A 22,770-nucleotide genomic window follows, 5' to 3' on the forward strand; every position below is an offset into this window, starting at 1 on the left:
ATGCTGTGTGTGTAGCTAGACACCTCAGCACACACATTCACACAGCTCTGCTCCAGCTGCTTCTCCTTAAACCCCAGACCCAGGAGTAGCAAACAGCTCCCAGCTATTACTAAGCAACCCTATCTTCACAGTATCTCAGCATCTTCTGCTCCCCTGAGCCCTGCCCACACCTGTAAATAGCCCTTTCAATGACCATATCTGGTGAGTTTCCTGCCAGTACCACCTCCTCCGACCCCCTGCCCATCTCCACCCGACTCCTACTCCACCCAGATGCCCCACTGCCCTGCACAATGCACTGCAATAAATACAATACTGCCCCGCCAAGTTTTTGTCAAGGGGGCTTCAACTGCACAGTGCACTCTCACAAGATCCTCTTCACCTTCAAATAAAACACCATAGAGCCATGATATGATCCAACATTTTATATCAGAAAAAAAAAAGTCAGCTTTCCAACAATAATTCCACTGAACGAGTGCACAGCGTTTGCATGAACTATCTCAGGACAACATCAGTACAAAACGGGTTAAATTTGTAAAAAAGCCATTTCAAAAAGTAACCTCTTGATTACTTTAGGGTGAGTGCCAACACCATTGGGAACAGAGAAACGTAAGTCAGGAACGTGGGCACTACATGGTGGGAATGGGCTGGCCTGAATAACAGCATTGCTTTTCTACAGGAAGAGACTCCAAATTGCCCTTCAAGACACAAATGGATGGCAGAAAATGTCACTTTTATTTGTTGGGATAACACATCCACTTTAGTCACAGTAAAATTTTCTGTTGGCTGACCAGTGAGACCCAGCCATCAGCCCTACATGTATCTACCCAAAGGAATTCAGAGTGGGGAGGGAGGGAGGGAGGGAGAGAGAGAGAGAAAGAGAAAGACACCCTACAGGAGAGTGTCCCAAAAGGCCAAGCAGATAATCTAACATAGCAAATGCAGGTCACATCCTCTATGTGAGGGCTAAGACAGCTTCCATTTGGTCTGGTTTTCCTGTCCAGGAGACTCCTGTTAATCTTTAAGTGATGGGCACTACCTATTGGAGGGCTGCCAGTGTAGAGAGTGAACTGGAAAGCATGAAAAATGGAGATTTGTAGGGAAGGTAACAGGGTGGCTGTCGCACAGAGCCTGGTGTCACCAGGTCTTGTGCAGAACACTGAGAAGAGCAGTGGCTGCTGTCAAGGGCTCTTGCTGGAACGTGTGAGCACTTTATCTTTCTGCCCGTGGTGAACATTTTTTTAAGACACCAGCAAAATTTAAAAACAAATCATTTCTTTAGGTAGACACTTGGGTACTTCTGTTTCCTCCACGACAGCTTCTATGAAATAATCTTCCTTTATTAACACAACCTCCCAGAAGACTCACAAATACTATTGGTGCTGCAGACTTTCCCATGCCAAGGCGCTCTATACAGATTCTCTTTACTGTCACTGGAAATCCACCCAAGTTCTCACCGTAGACATCAGCCCACCGCACTGTATGTACCAGGTACTACATAGCCCACCTACTACTGGCTACTCACAAACCTTCTTAGAAATCTTCACACCTTGACAGCATGCCCTGCCATGACAAGTCACTTGGTGTCATGCACTCCTTGGCACAAACTGGTCCGTGGCAGGCTTACAGTTCATCATGTTTGGCTTCCTGATCCTTGAGTTTAAATTCCTCTGCTGTGACCTTCCCATCTCCATTCCGGTCCTGGTTGGTGAACATATTCTTCACGATCATTTCAGCATTAAAACCTGGAGCCAGCTTCCCTTTGCCTGTTGCCACTTGGGCATGAATGTACTCTGAGAACTGCAAAGGGGGACAGGATGAATGTGAGAATGGCAGAGCAGAGCATGCAGAACCAAGTTGTTCTTGACAATGACACGACCTGCGTTTCTTAGATGCAGATGAAAATCCCCCAGACTATGGACTGGAGAGCTGGAGAAGCAGTTAAGAGCACTTAGCACCCAGGACTCATGTTGGGCACCTCCAGCCCCAGGGAATCTGATACTCTCTTCTGCATTCCTTGGGTGCCTGTTAAATACATGCACAAACTCCCACACACGTACACATACTTTTAAAAATAAAATACTATTTAAATGTTTTTAAATCCCTTGACTGGAGGACTTCAAGAGTCCTTGGAGTATCCAATACACTTCAGCCACCAGAACAGCTTCAGCTTCTCTCAAAAACAGTGCTGCATCCACAAATTCATTCACAATCAAAACCTACCAGAGCATGCACCATGTGCCGAGCATCATTCTAAAGCCATAGGATATAGCATAATCAAAACTGCTCTTGTGACATGGCCATTCTACATGAATATAGTAAGTAAATTATACTTTATACTTTAAGTTATAAGATAGAATGTTCCACCGAGAGAGGGAGAGGAGAGGAAGCAAGGTAAGGTTAACTTGGGAGGGCAAGTTGAAACAATAAATCTGGTGGTCGGTGTGGAACATCTGAGCCCAGGGAGACTTGTGCAAAGACTTGAAAGAAGTCGGGGAATGAGCCAGACAATTTTCTGAGTCGAGTCTGGTCTAAATATAAAGAACAGTTGGTTCAGAGGGTGGAAGCCTGCCTCGTGGGTTCTCAGAACAAGTACAATGGACCACCCAAGCAAAGAGTGGGCTCTGCAGCCATAGGGAGGTTTTGCAGATGGGCCTCTGCAAGGAACTATGACTGAATGGAGAAGCTCAGCGTGAGACAGCTTTAGGGTGGGGCTAGGACTGAAGAGACAAAGCAGGTGATGAGAATGCCAAGTGTGGATATAATAAGCCTGCTGCAGACATTTGTGCAGGCAAAACATCCATACACGAAAAGAATGGAGGGCTGGTCACAGTGGAGAGCTGAAGTCCCAGCTACATGGAAGGAAGAGGGTTTGAACTCAAATATTCAGGGCTAGCCTGGGCAAGAAAAGAAGAACCTATCGCCCAAAAGCCAAATAAAGCCAGGCACAATGGTGCCTACCTGTATTTCTAGCAGTTGGGAGGCTGAGGCAGGAAGACCATGAATTCAAGACCAGCCTCAGCTACAGAGCAAAACCTCATCTCAAAACAGAAGAACAAATTTAAAAAACAAAAAAAGAAAGAAAAAGAATGCATTAAAAAAACACACAAACAAAATCTGGAACAGAAGGGGAAAGTAGGACAAGTCTCTTGAGGTCTTGCTTAAAAAGGATCAAAGAAATGAAAACGCTAGAAAGACATATCAAGATATAAAGTAACTGTACTGGGCATGATGGTGTGTGCTATCACCCCAACACATGGGGGGGAGGGGACTGAAACAAGAGGATCACAAGTTCAAGGGCAGCCTTGGCAACACACTGGACTAGGTCTCAAACACAAAGGAGAACAGAGAAAAACAAACCAAAAACCATGTGTGATACTCAAAGGAATGTTCCAGGTCTAGGAAAAGCTGACAGTGTAGGAAGACAAAAGGCTGAGACTGGGGATGTGCTTGAGTAAGCAGAAGGGAGTGATCCTGAGCCCTGATTCCATGCACAGTGACAGCACCACAGACCACTACCGCTCAGATCCACTAAGAATCAAGCTGCGGCCCCGGCTCAAACACTGGGAAGCTGAGACCTGGGGGAATTACTCTCTGCAGGTTCTTCTAAACCCTGCAGTGCTGCTCACATGGCTGCTGCGAAGGTGGAGCTGGAAACTTGGAGAAACAGCGAGCACCCAGCGACTGGGAACTGAATCCAGATCTGTGTATTTGAGACATCCCCCACACCTCGCAGGAGCTCAGTTCTTTCACGTGAGGATGTGTGTAAAGCACATGTGCTAGTTTCCACCATTAACAAGAGGTCTGCAGGCCAGCTCTGTCCTTGGTACACTGCCCCCCAGAAGGCCCCTGAAGGCCCCTGAACAACGGACCCTCCTACAAAGGCCACTTACCTCCTCCAGGAGGACTTCCCCATCGCCATCCTTGTCGATTTCTTCAAAGAGGTTGGGAGACACTTCACCGTTCCATATGAACATGTACCCCTCCGGAAGGCCAGACACGAGCTCCAGCAGTTCAATGTCAAACACTAGGACAGCACTGCCGGGGACCTCTCCATCTATTCAACAAGGTAGAAGGAACACAGTGTTAAACACAGGTTGGGATCTGCACTGTCCTCCCAGGCTCCAGTCGCCATACCCAAGAATGCTACTAGCTCCCAGCTGGAATAGTACTAGTGCCTGAATGCAGTCATGAATAATTATTATATACTATTAGATAATTATTTCATATTCTCTTGATATGCCTTTCCAGCACTTTCATTTCTTTGCTCCTTAAAGGAGAATATTTTTTTTCTCTTTTTAAGGAATAAACTAGGTCACTGTACATTTCATACAAGGATGACTATTGTCTCATGAAACCTGGGTCTTAATTTACATGTAAATTAAATGTAGAAGCTGGGGAGATGCCTGAGTTTAGTTTCTATTGCCCATGGGCAGGCAAAATGGCTCAGCAAAAACGGGTGTTTCCCACTAAACTTAAGGCCCTGAGTAAGGGGAGGGCCCACATGGTAGGAAAAACTTAATCCAAAATTCGGCCTCTGACTTCCACACATACACCATAGCATGTGGTACATATTCATTCGTTCATATTTTCTCTCTCTCTCTCTCTCTCTCTCTCTCTCTCTCTCTCTCTCTCCTTTCCTTCCTTCCTCCCTCTCTCTCCCTCTCTCTCTATATCTCTGTCTCTCTCTCTCTCTCTCTCACACACACACACACACACACACACGCCCTGTCTCTCTGTCTCTGTCTCTGTCTCTCTCTCTCTCTCTCTCTCTCTCTCTCTCTCTCTCTCTCACACACACACACACACACACACCCCAAAACAAAACAAACAATGCAAGCTAATTAATACATTTAAGCCAGACATTGTAGCACCCACTCCTAATCCCAGCATGGGAAAAGAGGCAGAGACAGGCAAATCCCTGGGCTGTGCTCTCCAGCCAGTCAAGCTCACATAAGCCAGTGTGAGACTCTGTTTCAAACAGCAAGGTGGATGTCTCCTAAGGAACAACACTCAGAATTGCCTCTGGCCCCAGGCATGCACACATATGCACTCAGAAATACACATGACCCACACAAGCATGCACACGTACATAAATGCATCGATTCAGTGTTTATGTAGAATTCAAAATGAAAGACAAAATGCAATTGTTAGGCCAGGTATGTTGGCCAATGTCTATAATCTTGGCACTTGGGAGGTTGAGGCAAGAAGATTGAAAGTTTGGGGCCAGCCTGGGCTACACAGTACAATGTTGCTTCAGAAAAACAAAAGTAATAAGCACAGAAAAAAGTATTCCTTACTATTTTTGTTTGGTTGGTTTTTTTGGTAAAAATAAAACCTAGTCTAGAACCATTTTTTCCTTTTGCAGTGTTGGAGATCAAGCCAGGACCTCACACAGGTTCAGCAAGCAGGCTATCACTGAGTGTGAGATGTCTCCCAACCCGAATCATAGAATTTTAGGATAAATTTAATAGCAGAACTTTAAGGGCAGTAAACAATGCCTCAAAATTATTTCCAATTCGACGTCAGTATATACAATGAGACTCAAAAGAAGCACTATACGTATATGAATGTACACATTACACATCGTTAAAAATTATACATTATATTTTGAAATTCTTTTTTTTTGTTGTTTTTTGGTGTTAGAGATTAAAACTCAGGGCCTCACACATGCCAAGCACAAGCTTTTCCACTAAGTTACATTTTATATTTATTATATGATAAAATTATATGCCCTAAGGAAAGTCTTAAAGAATACAGACATATTATTTGAGACTTTTTTCTGGGATAAATGAGAGGAGAGACAGTAAGCAATATATTTTTTAAAGTTTTTTTTAAAAAAAAACAAAACAAAACAAAATCACCCCAGCATGCCAATCACTTTTACAAACTGGTGCCCTATGCTGCCAGCTGTCAGCACTATGAAAACACCACCAAGGGGTATTTTGGAATCACAAAATAATAAAGTAAGATATCACCACTGCAGCGACGCAGAGGCTGACTTTCCCAGAACTCAAAAGCAACCTGTGCCTGACAGAATGTTCTTGGCTGATTTAGAGGCTCCAGAGCAGTGCACAGCATTGGCCTGCAGCCCCCTACCTGGCCCAGGAAACAGCTTCAAAGAAGCAAGCAGCCTAACCCCAAACCACCCACAGCCCTCCCCTAGGGCCTGGCCAGATGAACCTACAGACCAGTGGTGTATTTTCTTAGAGCTGGCTCTTTCTCAAGAAGTCAGGAATAGTGAACTGGGTATTCAAACAAAATTTACATGGTCTTTAACTTTTAAAAAAAATGCTCAAAACTTTTGTTTACTTAATTAAAAAGTGAACAAACAAACAAAGAAACAGAACACACAAACCCCTCTGTTTCAACAGGGAAGCAACACACTGTGGCTTTACTTCCGCCCCACGAGTTCAGATGGTGAATTTCCCAGCATTCCTGAACACCATCCTCACTCACCCACACCAGCTTCTCCATAGCCCAGGTGGGGCGGGATGACCACCGTTCGCTTCTCTCCCACGCACATCTCTCTGAGACCCATGTCCATCCCCAGCACGACCTGTCCAGATCCCAGCACGATGTTATAAGTTTTGCCTAAATTCCACCTGAAAAAGAAGAAATGAGCACCTATCAGTGGTGGCCAAGGGTGACGTATGGCTGACAGACTCACAGCAGGACAGAGTGCAGAACAACCAGCGTGCCTGCTTCTAAACTGGCAAAGACATAAAAAATCAAGGCAAAAAACCAATTCCACAGTACAGGAGCATGCTAGTCAGGGGCCCTACTTGCCCCTACGGAAGTTCTGGAAAATATAAAGTGGAACAGTGAACTACATGGGTGCATTCCTGGTGACAACTGACTCCCAAGCTACTCTCCCAAGGAGTAAATTCTCTGTATATAGACAGGCACTTTATAAGGTTATATCACATATAATACACTTAGGAGCCTGAATTTTATTTTATATACTACTGATTTATTTTGGAACACTGTAGCCTAGGATGGTCTTGAAATAATTTTATAGTCCAGGATGACCTCAAGCTCCTGATCCTCCTCCCTCAGACTCCAAAGTGTCAGCTAGCACTGCAGGCAAGCACCAGGCTCAGATTTTAGGTTAAAGGCCTGAGTTAGAATCCTGGTTCTGGCACTAGAGAGGTGGCCCAGCCACTAAGAGCACTTGAGAGCATCCTGGTTCGGCTGCTTCATTTGACTTGGGAAGTGTAACTTTGGTTTCTCTGTCTAGAATGAAGAGATAATAATAGTCAATAATAAATATGTTTGGCATGCTGGAAAGCAAACCCAGAGTGGAGGTGCTGATCCTGCTGAGAATTTCATTAAGCACAAAGTTCTGGGATCCTGGGGACATGGGGAGAAGCTGGCCCCATAGCTTCAGCCATGACTAAAAATCTACCACTCCCCAAATGGCAAAATGACAACTATTATGTTCTTCATTCCCAAGGAAGAAATACCCTGCCATCCCTCTGTGACCATCACCAGGTGGTAACAAAGGAGCAGGTGTATCCTTTGGGTTACTATCCCCAGGGACCTCCCAGCCTCCACAGGCCAGGACCTTCACTTCCTTCCCTCTTTCCCAAGGCCCTCTGATGTTAAGGACTCAGCAAACTCAAGATGACCATATGCTTATCCAACCTAGGGAGAAAATGACACAGAGCCAACCCTAACACAGGTGTCCTCGGGAGAGGCCTTTGGAGGAGCCACCTCTGACCTACTGGCTGTCAAGCCTCTCTCAGTAACTAGGAGTCTCCACACTGCTTCTCCAGGTCCCAGCAGAGATCTCTGAGTCTCATAGAATAGTCAAGACCTTGCTTACGTGATAACAAACACCCAGTGAAATTACACAGACATTAATAGAATCCTCTAAGCAAACTATTCCATTGCGACTTTTCTCTGGGGTCTTTTTATTTTTGTTTACTTATTTTGTGAGATTTTTTTCAAACACCACCCTCATGCCTTATGTTCTCCCATCCCCGACTCCAGGTTCCTGCTTCCTGGATCCTTGTCCAGTGGCCCTTTGAAATTTCCATGTCTCCTCGAAACAGCGTTGTGCTGTCAAGTGTTATGTCAACTTGACACAAGTTAAGTCGCTGGAGAAGAGGGAGCCTCAATTAAGAAAGTGTCTCAATAAGATCTGGCTGCAGACAAGCCTGTAAGGCATTTTCTTAATTAGGGATTAACCGGAGAGGGCCCAGCCCATTGAGGATCAGACCATCCTGGGCAGGTGGTCCTGGGTTCTTTAAGAAAGCAGGCTGAGCAAGTCATGGGAGGTCAAACCAGTAAGCAGCACCCCTCCATCATGGCTATTGGAACCGTGACCATCCTTGCACTCACAGATCTCCAGGGAACCCAGGAATGTTAAGCACCCGGATTGATCTTTCAAAAAGAAGGACATAACCTGTTTTCCTGTTTTCCCAGAAAGCTGGGAACTGAACATGAGTAACAACCTGGTTATCTGTGTCATCTGCTGGGCGGGGCCATATCAAACTCCCACAACCAAGACCACAAGGGGCTAGTTATCTAAATGACCTTTACAGCCAGAGGTTTCTCCAAACTCCCACAACCATGATCAGAGGTGGCTAAAAGCTCAAATGACCTCTACATTATCTGTATGACTGAGAACAGGCTACAGCCTTTCCTAGGCCCTTAAGCTAATCCAGAGAGCATAACTCATCTTCCTGGAAGAAATGACAAGTTTCTGGATCAAGTTCCATGTGATTACACTTCCTTGTGCAGCAGGGATTGTATGACACCAAGAATCTTCTCTCCAAATTATAACTGTGTTTAAATTTGTTGTGAATAAACCTTCTGATATTAGACTCCCTGAAGGCTTAATCCGGGTTGAGGAAGTCAATCTGAACCAAGTTTTCATTGTGATCGCTTCACGGTTTACTTCCCTGCCTGAACACTCGCAGGGTAATCCTCAAATGGCCTCTGCATCAGCTCCTGCTTCCAGGTTCCTGCCCTGTTTGAGTTCCTGTCCTGACTTCCTTCATTGATGAACAGTGATATGGAAGTGTAGGCCAAATAAACCCTTTCCTCCCTAACTTGCTTTGGTCATGGTGTTTCATCGCAGCAACAGATAAGAGAAGCAGCTACCTCTTGCCTTGATAACAAGCACTCATACCAGTGAACTGGTTGGGTTGATTGTACCCATATAGGGTTTGAGGTGGCACCAGGAAGGTAGGTGCCTGCCATCCTTCCCATAATTCCCATAATTACACACACAAAGACCAGCAAGGATGTGTAGCCACTGCTCTTGCCTATGGACTTACAGGTAACACAAATGGCTCCCAATGCATTTGATCTTGAAGTTTGTCTTAAAGAAGATTCCCTGCATCCTATGGTTCCAGCTCAGGAGAATACATTGATTCCACCAAACACATCAGAGGGCAGGAAGTCTGATCTCTGCCCCTCAGACACATATCCTACACAGACAAGAAGGAATTTCTTTGTCTCCCAGTCCCACTTCCCCATTCTTGGTCTGAACAGCAGAGCAGAGACAGAAGCACTGACTGCTGGACCATTTTCACATGTGTGAGTCTCTGATCCTTCCCACTGCCTCTGAATACTTTCACAACCAGTGGCTGGGACTGTTCCACAAGGTCTGTTGTAAGCCAGATCTCTGTGAATCGGGGCCACTGAGGTTTAAGGATATACTTCATCAGTTCTACGATGTGCTATTTTTCCCTCCACATTTTAACATCCCTGTGATTATGACTGACTGACAGGGCGATATTTCTGTGTTTTTAGAGGTGTAAAATAGTTCTTCTAATAATAAGAGAGTTTTGGGTTTGATGAAATAACACTGAGTGTGCCACAGCTTGCAGGACCTCATAGTCCAAAGCCAGACTCTCAGAGCTGGAAGGCAAAGTGACAAGTAAAACGAAGGCACCTCCGTGCCCAGAACAAACAACTCTCCAACTCTAGACTCAGAGACCTAAATCAGGCTCAGCATAAAAGTGGATGTTCTTATACAAAAATACAAAGTCTGAAAATGATTTTTTTTCCCAAAGAACACTGATTCAACTTCCAGGCACACTTGAGATTCAGAGTCACAGAAAGCAAACTTGTTTTTACATTACTGTATGATTTTCAGGTTTATGTCTACCAACTAACATTTATTATATGATCCTTTAGTGCTACAGATACTCTGCGCAAACAAAAGAAAAACCACAAATAAGAAATCAGGTGACCTTAAAGTATTCAAATCATAACAGACACAAAAATAACTTAAGGCTGGGGGATTAAAAATACAGAAAGTGTTAGGAGACTGAAGAAGCAGGAGTAGTGTTCCTCCCAGGAATTCAGGGATGTTTTTGAAAACAGAAAGGACACATATAAGTGGGGACAAAAGCAGAGAGGCCAAGCAACCACTCCGCAGGGTGGGACACAGTGCTGAAACAATCTAGGACAAAGAAAGCCTTGTGTAGCAGATTCTGACATAGGCTCTTACTTAAGGAGCTCACTATGTATCCATGTTTGCCTCTAACTTTTTGTCTCCCCTTGTGGCTTTCTAAGTACTGGAATTATGGGTGTTTGTCCCAGCATCTGACTGCAAGGGTTTAATTATTAAATATAGATCTGACTGAGAAAGAGTTCCGCCAGGTAAGAAACAGTCTAGATCAGGGAAGATGTGCAGCAGGAAACTCCATAATAATGCACTGAGCACTGAGAAGGCTTGCACTATACAAAAAGGAGGGTTGGACCAAACAACTACCCAGCATCTGATGAAGAGAGGAAGACAGTGGGAAGTATTACCCAAGGTTCCCTTCACATCTGGTTCCCAGTTACCCTTACGTGGAGTCCAGCAGAGTTCCATCCAGAAGTGAGGCATTGTAGTGGTATTTGAGATAATCCCCCTTCTTACTCAGCACCGAGCAATCTGGAGGCTTGTAGTGGGAAGTGATGCTGATGGAATCCGAGGGGTTGTGAAAGTCAATCACGTGGATGTCGAACACCAGCACAGCTGAGCCAGGAATGCTCCCTAAGGCGAGACCCAGGCAATCAATGAACAAGCCCAGCACAGCACACTCACCTCCCCAGGACCAGCAGAAGTGTCCTGGTAAGGAATACAGGAAACCAGGTCCTTCTCAAACTCAGAGGTTCTTAAATGTTGGTACAGATTACTTGCTATAAAATTACTTATAGCTTACAGCGGGTTGAGTGGCAGCTAGACAGATCTCTGCATTTTTACCTGAATCCAAACAAGACTGACACCACTGTTAAGGTCTCAGAATAAGGATCAGGCACTGACACTTTACTTTTAATTTTTCTTTTTTGAGATGGTGCCTCTCTGTATAAATACCTTTTGGGAGGGTTGGGGGTTGTTTTTGTTTTGTTTTGGTTTGGTTTGGTTTTTGTGCTCTGCAAAGGTGTCGAATTACATTATTTGATTTTTTTTTTTTTAACTCTCACATGGTCAACATTTTTACATTATTTTTAAAGACTGTCTTATTGTGTAGACTACAAACCTCTAGATCATACCCTGTATAAAGGATCCCTGAATCAGCCTTCCACCCAGAGAGGCTCTTCCAAACTGATCCCTCATCATCTACTGATAAAGTTAATAATAATAAATAAATCGCCTTTTGGGAGAGGCAGTACCCAAGACAGTTATAAATCAGTGATACAGAGAACCACACCTCGGTCAGGCCCGCTTAGTTACACACATCTCCTGCCCTCTACTTCAACCTCAGCCTCATGACAGAGACACTGAAGATGGACCCATGGGAGGGAGTTCTCAGACTTCTCCATCTGTTTCTCTTCCCAACATGACTTTTCTGAATGAATCTCACACCTCTGCTTTCTGTCAGTTCTTATCTCTTTCCTTGGTATATAGGGGATGAGTCTGAACCTAACTTCTGAGGGTTTCCTGAGCCCAGGCTTTGACTCCAACAACTCCAGTAACATTGTAAATACATTTAATCCCTCTGAATCATAAGCTTTCAACTGGCCAACATGAGAAAGGTATGAGAAAAGCAAGCAGATAATTAATTTTAAGGCCAGCCTGCTCTGTATAGCAAATCCCAGGTCAGCCAGTGTTACACAGTAAGACACTGTCTAAAACAAATAAAAATGTGGAACGTGATTTTTTTAAAAAATCAAATAATGTAATTTTTCACCTTTGCAGAATAAAAACAGACGTAGATCTCAAAAAAAATCACATTTGCCTACAAAATTCATGATGTCCTTGTTTTTTATAGGTGAGTAGTACCACTGTGTAGATATATCATATTTTCTATATCCATTCTTCAGTTGAGGGACATCTAGGTTGCTTCTAGTTTCTAGTTATTATGAATAAAGCTGCTATGAACACAGTTGAGCAAGTGTCCTTGTAGGATGGTGGAGCATCTTTTGGGTATATGCCCAGGAGTGGTATAGCTGGGTCTTGAGGTAGAATTATCCCCAATCTTTTGAGAAAACACCAAATTGCTTTCCAGAGTGGTTGTACAAGGTTGCACTCCTACCAGCAGTGAAGGGGTGGAACTAGAAAATACCATCCTGAGTGAGGTAACCACAACCCAAAAGGACATGCAAGGTGTACTCATTGATAAATGGATATTAGCCCAAAAATACAGGATAACCATGCTATAACCAACAAACCCAAAGAAGCTAAAAGCCAAGATGGGCCCAAGGGAGGTTGGTTGAATCTTTCTGAGAAGGAAAATATAGATACCAAACAGACGTCAATGGAAGGAGGGAACTGGGTGGAAGAGGGGATGGGGAGGGAAGTGGGGGGAGATAACATGTAGAGAAAGCAGGGGAGAAGGGAGATCAGCTGGGAGGCAGGGGCAGTCTCTAGGATGTGCCAGAGATCTGGGATGGTGAGAGGCCCCAGAGTATCTAAGAGGGATCTCTAGCTGAGATGCCTACCAGTGGAGAATACGGATCCTGAAGTGACCACTTCCTGTAGCCAGGTAGGACTCTCAGTGGAAGGATAAGGACAGCAAACCACCTACAAAGACATCGACCCAAAATGTGCCCTGCCTACAAGATGTGCAGGGACAAAGAGCAGAGACTGAGGGAATGGCCAACCAATGACTGCCTCAAATTGAGACCCATCCCAAAGAACCAATCCCTGACTCTATCAGTGATACTCCATCATGCTTGCAGACAGGAGCCTAGCATAACTGTCCTCTGAGAGGCTTCACCCAACAGCCAATGGAAAGAGATGCAGAGACTCACACACAAACAGTAGATAGAGTTTGGGGAGTCTTATGGAAGACTTGGGGGAAAGATTGAGGGACCCAAAGAGGACAGGAACTCCACAGGAAGACTAACAGAGTCAACTAACCTGGACCCTTGGGGGCTCCCAGAGACTGAATAACCAACCAAACAGTGAGCATGGGCAGGAACTAGGACCCCTGCACAGATGAAGCAGATGAGCAACTTGGACTTCATGCACATCTTCCAAACAACTGGAGCAGGACCTGCCCCTGAGCCTGTTGCCTACCTGCCCGCAGATCCCACACCCCTAAACAGCATCCTTGTCTGACCTCCATGGGAGAGGATGTGCCTAGTCCTGCATCGACTTGATGTTCAGGGTGGGGAGGTTGGGGAGTCAGGGGGTAGGAAGTGTGGGGTGGGGTATGGGAGGTAGAAGGGAGGGGGGGATGAGGGTGGGGATGGCATGAGGTGTTGACACCCAGAGGGGGACTTCCCCTTCTAAGAGGAATGGGGGGAGGGACTTGCATGAGGAGGTACCAGGAGGAGAGGAAAGGCTGATATTGGGTTGTAAAGTAAATAAATTAATTTAATTTAAAAATAAGTACTTATTAAAACAAAGAAAAAGAAAAGAGAGAAAGAAACACACACACATAAAAATAATTTCAGCAGTGATAGGAAGACTGAGAGTTGAGTTCCAAAGTCATCCTGGGCTATATAAAAGAGGCACTGTTTCAAAAATTAAAATTAAAATGTCAGTGTCTGACCCTCATTCTGAGACTTTAACAGGGGTCTTAATTTTGTCTGGATTCAGGTAAAAACACAGAAACCTGGCCAACTGCCCTATAAGGCCAACACCCTGTAAGCTTTAAGTAATTCCTTAAAAAAATATTTTTCCTAGGTGACTATGTTTTTAAAAAATCTGCAGCTGAGCATGGTGGCTCATGCTTTTAATCCCAGCACTCAGGAGGCAGAGGCAGGTGGATCTCTAATTTCTAGGTCAGCCTGATCTACAGAGTGACTTCAGGTCAGTCAGGGATACACAAGAGAAAGAAAGACTGTGTTAATCCATGTGATTAACTGAACCTTTCTCAAACACAGATGCATAAGTAGGCAGACACTAAACTTGATTAATGTAAATAAAATGAGCCCTTAATGAGACAATGGGAAACAGGGCCTGCTACAGGAGAAAATAGAATAGGTTCCAGACCATCACATTACTGGGAACTAACCCAGTTCACCAAGCACTCTGCTGATGACTAAGTCAACACCTTTGACACAAACATCTTGATGAGCTGAGAAACAAATTCACACCCACTCAGTGAGTAGCATATTAACTCCAGGCTTGCTCGTCAGCTTCTAGGAAGTTAATGTGGGTCAGTCTCCCAGGTGCCTAGTTAACTCAGAGACAAGCATGCTAGTGTGGCCATCAGTGAGGATCCAGGCAGAGGCTGTGCGTGGGCAGAGCTATGATCTGTCTTATTGGATCCCAACACCTAAGCAGAATATGGGCATGAGATTACTCAATGCATCTTGGATGAACCAGCAAATGCAGTTTCTTAGCCTCTAAAACCAGAGAACAGAGCTTGAACACAAGACAGTCTTGAGCCCCAAAAGGGCCAGCAAGGCAGACACAAAAGGCTGCTGGCTGCCTGGCCCTGCAGAAAACTCCCACTTCCTGGTCCTCACTAATGCCCCCTCGAGATCTCTGGCACTTCTGGTTTGAGTTCTCAGTTCTCTACATATGGAAACCATCAATCCACTGCATAATGAGGATTTGCCCTATGACACAGACCTTGGGTCTAATTGTGGCTCCATTCTGTAGCCTTAAGCAAATTGTTCCACTTTTGTGGGTCTTGCTATCTTATCTGAACAGTGATTATAGTAACCCTTTCTTCTGTGTATGGCCGTGTGTGTGTGTATACATGAACATGGGTGCAGACCAGAGGGCAAACTCTGATATTACTGTTACATGAGCACTGTTCTTTCCTTCCCTCCTTCCTTCCTTTCTTCCTTTCTATTTTTTTAAAGACAGCATCCTCCAGCTAACAGTGCACACACAAATATAACATTCATAAACCCAACGTGCACACCCATGCACATATGCACACACACATACAACACATGCAACATCCAGTAGGCATGCATATGTGCACATACACATATACAACAACATGTGCATACAGTCCCAGATACTAGTGGGTAAAATCTCAATTATTTTCCTTACTCTCCTCTAAAAGTACTGAAAAGACAGGTTGGGGAGACAGCAAACCACCAGGAAACTCACTTCTATAACAAGAAACCCACCCTTCAGAATATAAACACTCATAAGAGTCTAAATTCCCAGGCTGTCCTCACAGAACATGACAGGTGGCAGAGAAGGCCAGAACATGTGGAAGTCTTATTCTGCTTTTACTAATCCTAGAGATGAAACAGCTTCGACAAAACAAAATGTCGGCAGAGGCTATGACTACCGTGAGAGGGTCACTGCTGCCATAGATTTTACAGACACCCTATTAGTGCCTGGCACTCCAGTGTGCTGAAGGGAAGCCACAAGTGAAGCATAACTGCTTCCTCACCTGTTTCTGGACCTTGAAGTCCTATGTAAACCTCCCAGCAGCCACTGTGTGCTGATCCAGAGCACCTGGGCTTGACACTTCAAGGCGCCCTCCCCTACTACCACGTGGGATTCAGGATGGAGTGGTCTCTTTGGATATTTCCCAAAGTACCATTTAATTCTGTGCCAAGTTCAGTCTCATGCTTGATGAACAGCAACAAGGGGAAAAAAATACTTTACACAATGTTTTTCATCAGTGTGTTCTTGTTTTTTTTTTTTTAAGGCAGGAAGGATTATTCTTCAAGTCATAATGAAATAAGAACGCTCAGGAACTATCCACTTCTGTGTATGGTTGACCAGAACTAAAACCTGGCACATTATAAACAGTAGCATCAAAACTCTAAACAGGACACAAAGCAAGGCCTCCAGCCAACAGTGCACACACACTATTTTATGTATTTATTTACTCATTTAATTGTCCATCCATCCATTCATTCATTCATTCATTCATTTCATTACTGAGGACTGAAGTCAGGGCCTCATAGATGCTATACAAGCATTTTACCACAGCGTAAATCCCTCATCTTTTTTTCTTTTCTTCTTCCTCTCTCCCTCTACATTGGTTTTTCTCTCCTTTCTTTTTTAGAACAGGGTCTTATGTAGCCCAGGTTGGCCTCAAAGTCACTACTTAGTTCAGTTCAATGGTTTAAATACTTGCTCCACAGTAGGTGACAGTGTTTAGGATTAGGAGGTGTGGCCTTGTTGGAGAAGGTGTACCACAAGGGGTAGGCTTTAAGGTCTCAAAGGTCCATGCCATTCCTAGTTAGCCCTTACTTACAGATCTAAGCCCTTAGCTGCTCATGGCATCATGCCTTTACACTGCAATCATGGACTACAACCCTCTAAAACTGTAAGCCCCAAATAAACTCTTCTACAAGCTGCCTTGGTCATGGTGTCTTATCACAGCAATAGAAGGTAACTAAGACGAGGAAGAAGACCTTAAACTCCAAAGCCTCCTACCTCTGCCTCCAGAGCACTAAGGTCTCAGCATGCATTACCGCACCTGGCTCCAGCTCACACTCCTTAAGCTATGATCTTTTCTGGTCCAGAACATTAAAAGTTTAAATCAGAGAGGAGAAAACACTTCTCAGTTGTACCCTCTAGTTTCCAATCAGCTTGATGTGTCTTGGATCCTCTGTGAGGAAACCTCAGGAAATAAATTCTCAAGTTCCATATTATATGTGAATGGAAATCAGAAGAGGGTTAACAAAGTGAGAGTGTTCAGCCAATGAGATCACTTAGAATTCCAGCAGCAAAAAGAATATAAAACTGTGATCGAAACCTGTTATCAACTTTTCCTAAGGAAATCTAAGCAAGACAGAAAAAAAAAATTCAAGAGGAAAAAAATGGACACTAAACGAAAAAACAGTTTTAAATATTAAATACTATGTAGCTATTAAAAATATACATTGATGGGCTAGAGAGATGGCTTGGCTATTAATAGCTAGGCTTACAAGAAAGGTATATGTGTGACATATAAAACTGTTCACAACAAACCGGGTAAAGAGAGAAAGTACAACACAATATGATGAGAAGGTGACCTCTTTTGCAGTATGAATTAGATAGGTAGGCATTTATTCACTTGTCCTCTCTGTCTTTGATAAAGGGCCTACCTATGTAACCCAGGCTAGACTTGAACTTTCAATTCCACTGCCTCCAACTCCGTAGAGCCAGAGATAAAGGCATGTGTCCCATACTTAATACATACATTTCTTTTAAGTTACACACAAACCCTACACACATATCCAAAAGTACAGAAATTATCTACCACTGGAATAAAAATTTATTACAAATTTGGGGGCTTAAAAACACAAAAACTGGGCTATGGATGCAGCCCAGCAGCAAAGCACTTGCCTAGGATACACAGGGCCCTAAGTTCTCTGCCCAGCAAAGTGAGAAAGTGAGAGAGCGAGACAGCAAGAGAGAGGGCGAGAAGGAGAGGGAGAGAAAGAAAGGGAGAGAGACAGAGAAGGGTGGGGAGGGGAGAAGAGGGGAGGGGAAGGATGAGAAGGAGAGGGGAGGGGAGGGAAGAGGAGGGGAGGGGAAGATACAGGAGAGATGGAAGGGAACAGGACAAGATTGGGAAAAGACAAGCAAACAGACACAGTTCTGGAAGTCAGCGGCAGGCGTAATTTAAAAGCACCGGCAGGGTGTGCTACTTCTGGAGGCCTCAGGAGAGAGAGGTCCCTTTTATTCCCCTGACCAGACACCAAGAGGCAATCTGTATCATAACCACGGCCCCTTCCTCAGTCTAAATGCCGCATATCACCTTTTCCCTGAGCTGACACCCTGACTCCCTCAAAGACCCTCAAAGCATCTCAAGACCATCTGGATAATCCAGAACACTATTCTTGGTTCAAGGTCCTTAATCACACCAACAAATACCCTTTTAATAAGCATATATTCACAGATACATGGACATTTTTTGATGTGATATGCCTATCTCGGTAGCATTAACTTCTCATGGTGATTTGGGAGATTTGGAGGTATTATTTATCCTTCTAGTTTTTTATTATTATTATTATTCCTAAAGCTAACATATACTATTTGCATTTATTTTATCCATTTGTTTGCTTTGATTTGTTTTTGAAACAAGGTCTCATCTAGCTCAGGCTAGCCTTAAATTCCTTATGTAGCCAACAATGACCTTGAACTCCTGACTTTCCTGCCTCCACTTCCAGTGCTGGGACTGCAGGCCTGTGCCACCACACTTAGCTATTTCTACAGCCTTTTTAAAGATAGTCTGTTCTTAAGATGACAAACGCGTTCAGAGAATTAAGGTAATTACTACAAAACTTATTAAATTTACTAATGTTGCTGAATTGTACAGCTAAATGAGGGGATTTCTTAATGTGCAAAATAAAAAACAAAAGGGGGTGAAGCTACACTTACTTTCAACCACCTTATTTAAAATAAATAACGAAATACAAAGGCAGTTAAAATATAGTAAATGTTGGGGCTGGGAAGATGGTTCATCAGTGAAGAACACTGGCTGCTCTTCCAGAGGACCCAAGGTTCAGTTCCCAGCACCCACACAGCAGCTCTCAACTGCCTGTGACTCCAGTTCCAAGGGATCCAGTGTCCTCTCCTAGCCTCCTCAGATACTGCACACACATAATAGTACCCTTACACTCATGCAGGTGAAATAGTCATACATGTAAAATTAAAATAAAAATATGTAATATATTTTTAGTAAAATGTTAACAATTGGTGAAACAAAGTAGAATTCACCATGCAATTCTTTCATTGGTGGCACAGATTTTACATCTGTTAAAAAGAAAAGGAATGTGAGGATGGGAAGCTGCTGCAAACAGCTGTAGAAATGAAAACCATCAGTGGGAAGGAGTCTTCGGCTGGATTTAGACTCCTTGTTTTGTCTCTAGAAGTGCTGACCTGAGTGGAAGTAGCCAGTTAGTGAGGAGGGCAGGTTATACACACCTCTTCCTTCTTCCCCATAGCCCAGGTGAGGAGGGACCACAATCCTTCGCCTCTCTCCAATGCAGACACCAAGTAAGCCTTCATCCATCCCAGGAATCACGTAGCCCTGCCCGATGTACGTGTCAAAGGTGTGGTTCCGTGAGTAGCTAAGAAAGAAGAAGAAAAAGATGAGGTCATTCACAAGGAACACACACAGCAGCTGGGGAAATTACTCAGAACCCTGTGGCCAAAGGGCCACAGGTCACTCCACACCCTAGAACAACTAAACCATAGAAACTGAGGACACGGCCCCTGGAATGGGGAACATGTGAGCATCTGCAGGGGCAGCACATGTGCTACTATCTGTATGGTCGCATTATAGAAGAAGTGTGGGTGTGAGAAGCAACCGTACAACGGGGCTGATGGGAATTGTCTCGTCGCCTTCAGTGCCCTATCTGCCCCTGGTATCCACATGCCCATTTGCATCTCCTCCTCACCGTTCCTTCCGCCCCAATACTACTAGTCTTACTCTGATTTTTCCTTCCCACTCACACCCACAGCTTGAGTGTACAAAGTACTACTCATGTTTCCTACTTCCTAAAATAATTAATGTTTAAATGATTGTTTGTTGCTGATTGTGCAATTTCAGAGCAAGCCTTGCTTTTGACAGTAACTGTTTTGGGAGATAGTATTCCACTCTGCAAAAGTCTGGGACTGAGCCTGGTGCCCTAGGTGCCACTCTAGCAGACAAAAGTGACACCTCAGTGTCACCTCGAGTTACTGAAGCCCAGCCCCTCTTCTTGAGCACAGCAGACACTTCTACTGTCAAAATAACAAAACCCAGTGTAAAAAAAACAACATAAAGACTATGTAATATAAATACAACCTGACACCACCAAAAATTACTAATTCCCTAGGATGGCCCACAGAGTGAATTAGATGAAATCCCAGGAAAGAATTCAAAAGAATAATTATAAATATATTCAGAGAAATCAAACAGAACACAAACTCTGGAATAGACTGAGAGACAACAGAAATAAGTGAACAACATGAGGAAGTCAATACAGCATATAATAAATTAATAATATAATAATTTAATAAAGAGAAACCCTAAAACTAGAGATGGCTCAGCAGTTAAGACAGAGACCCCAATTCAGTTCCCAACACTCAGACCAGCAGCCTAAACCTTCCTGTATCTCCAGCTCCGTGAGAACATGGCCACTGGAGATAGCTGCACTTGTGTGTACATAATGTACTTACAAATATAAATACATACACATACTTTTTTAAAAAAAATACTAGAAAAAATTCCAATTGAAAAACTGGAAATGAACATTTCAGTATGTCCTGTAAGTTGGTGAGGCTTGCCAGCAGACTGCATCAGGAGGAGACCAGACTGTCGGAGCTTGAAGACAAGTGGAGGAACTGGAATATTCAGACAATACCAAAGAGAGATCAAGTGATAGAGCATGAACAGAATATTTGAGGTATGTGGAACATAATTTAAAAACCAAATCTAGGCACAGGAAAAGGAGAACTTCATGTTCAAGGCATAGAAAACATTTTCAGTAAAATCATAGCAGAAATTTTCCCAATCCTAAAGGAAAAGATACCCAGAAATTGGTTGCACCTGAAATACCAGTCAGGCAAGACTAGAGAACTTTCCCATGCCGTACCATAGTCAAAATACTAAATATATAGAACAAAATTAAACTGTAAGCAGAGGAAAATGTATTCAACAATAGCAACCATAAAATAATTAATTTCTTCAAATCAATAAGAAAAGAACAGATTATAATACTATTAATATAAAAATAGGGAAAAAATAAAATAAATAAATGATAAAATAAATAAGTATACAGAAACAATAACCATCAAAGAACTTCAGATTAGAACCTTAGGTATGAGCTTTCTCTTGAAAGTTAACAAAGTTTAATTTGTTTAGTTGTGTGTTTAGAGACCAAGCTAGCATCAAAACTTAAAACAATCCTCCTGGGTCTTACTTCTAAATGATACCCAGAGAATGCTATCAAAAGATAATATATATGAGGGTGGAAAAGGGAAAGCAGTGTAATTCCATCTTAATTAAGAATACATTAAAATTACACACACACACACACAAGCTTTGACCCAAAGATTCTTCTCAGAAATAATCATACACTTGAGACCTAGGCACACAAAAAAATCACTACAACTCTTTTGAAATGTCAAAAGGTAGGAAAACCATAAATGGCCCCCCAAAAGATTGAATGCATAAGTTTAGGACAGAATCTATACAACAGAATATTATATTGGTTAGGACAGATGAGATCCCACTGCACTCAAGTGGAAAACTATTTAAAAACCTGCAGAAACAATAGTTCCAGCATGTGGGCAGAAATCCAGTATGCCCAGAAAATGATCTCTCCACCTTCCTTTCCTCTATCCCTCCCTTGCTTCAACTGGGCCATCCCTATGTTGCCCAGGCTAGCGTCCAACACTGGAGCTCAAGTATCCCTCCTGTGTCAACCTCCCAAGTGGCTGGGCACACAGGCACATGGCACTCTGCCAGGCTGAAATGGTCTTTAATTAGAAATGCAATTCCAAGAAATAAAGGATAAAGGCAAACTGAAATGTAAAAAGTAATAACAAACATGCTTTGAGAAAAAAAAATCTGTAACAGAAAAGTATAAAGATAAGTCAAATGCAATTGGATGATTATATAAACACTTTATATCTGCCCAGTGGGAAACTATACAGATGTAAAAACTACATGAGTTCTCTCAATGCAGCAATGTGGAAAATTTTCCTATCAAGGAACAGAATTATACATAAAGTATGTAATGTTTTAGGACACGTTATGTACATACATACACACAGAGACATACCATATCCATAAGCTATAAACCAAAAAGGAAGAAATTAAGGCAACATCAGCATCTGCTTGCATTCATATTAAAACACACACACACACATGCACACACATATGTACACACACATGCATACACACATACACACACACACATACATGTACACATACATGCACACACATATGTACACATACATGCACACACATACACGCACACACACATACATGTACACATACATGCACACACATACATGCACATGCACACACACATACATGCACACACACATGTACACACATACATACACATACATGCACACACACATACATGCACACACACATACATGCACACACATACACATACATGCACACACACATACATGCACACACACTGGATGATTATTCAAGCTGTATGGAGGGGTGTGCAAGTATAATCCTAGAATTTCGGAGACTGGGGCAGGAGGACCACCTTGAGTTCAGGAGTTCAAGACCAGTCTGAGCTACACAAGAATACTTGATCTCAAAATAAATAAATAAATAAATAAATAATAATCAGCTTGGGTTATAGATCAATGTGAGGCCCTGGGGGTTCAATTCCAAACTATAAACTTTTAAAAGGATGAAGTGAGGGAGGAGAGAAATGGAAGAGGAGGAGGAGGAGAGAAACTTATAAAAATGGTTCAGTTGGGGTAGAGAGATGACTCAGCAGTTAAGA

At 43.2% G+C, this 22,770-nt stretch overlaps 1 protein-coding gene across 1 annotated transcript in view; it reads right to left on the reverse strand.

Annotated features, from left to right (window-relative positions):
* Window positions 1-407: 407 nt before the first annotated feature.
* Fkbp9 (FKBP prolyl isomerase 9) overlaps window positions 408-22,770 on the reverse strand; it is a 50,190-nt gene continuing 27,827 nt past the window's right edge. Inside the window, exons 6-10 of the mRNA XM_034519293.1 lie at window positions 19,232-19,377; window positions 10,810-10,996; window positions 6,457-6,602; window positions 3,891-4,054; window positions 408-1,797 (exon numbers count right to left, since the gene is read on the reverse strand). Of these exons, the coding sequence (XP_034375184.1) occupies window positions 1,621-1,797; window positions 3,891-4,054; window positions 6,457-6,602; window positions 10,810-10,996; window positions 19,232-19,377 (820 nt within the window). The 3' untranslated portion in view covers window positions 408-1,620. The remainder of the gene's footprint in view (window positions 1,798-3,890; window positions 4,055-6,456; window positions 6,603-10,809; window positions 10,997-19,231; window positions 19,378-22,770) is intronic.

This window comes from Arvicanthis niloticus, chromosome 15, assembly GCF_011762505.2.
Source record: "Arvicanthis niloticus isolate mArvNil1 chromosome 15, mArvNil1.pat.X, whole genome shotgun sequence".
Lineage (NCBI taxonomy): Eukaryota > Metazoa > Chordata > Mammalia > Rodentia > Muridae > Arvicanthis > Arvicanthis niloticus.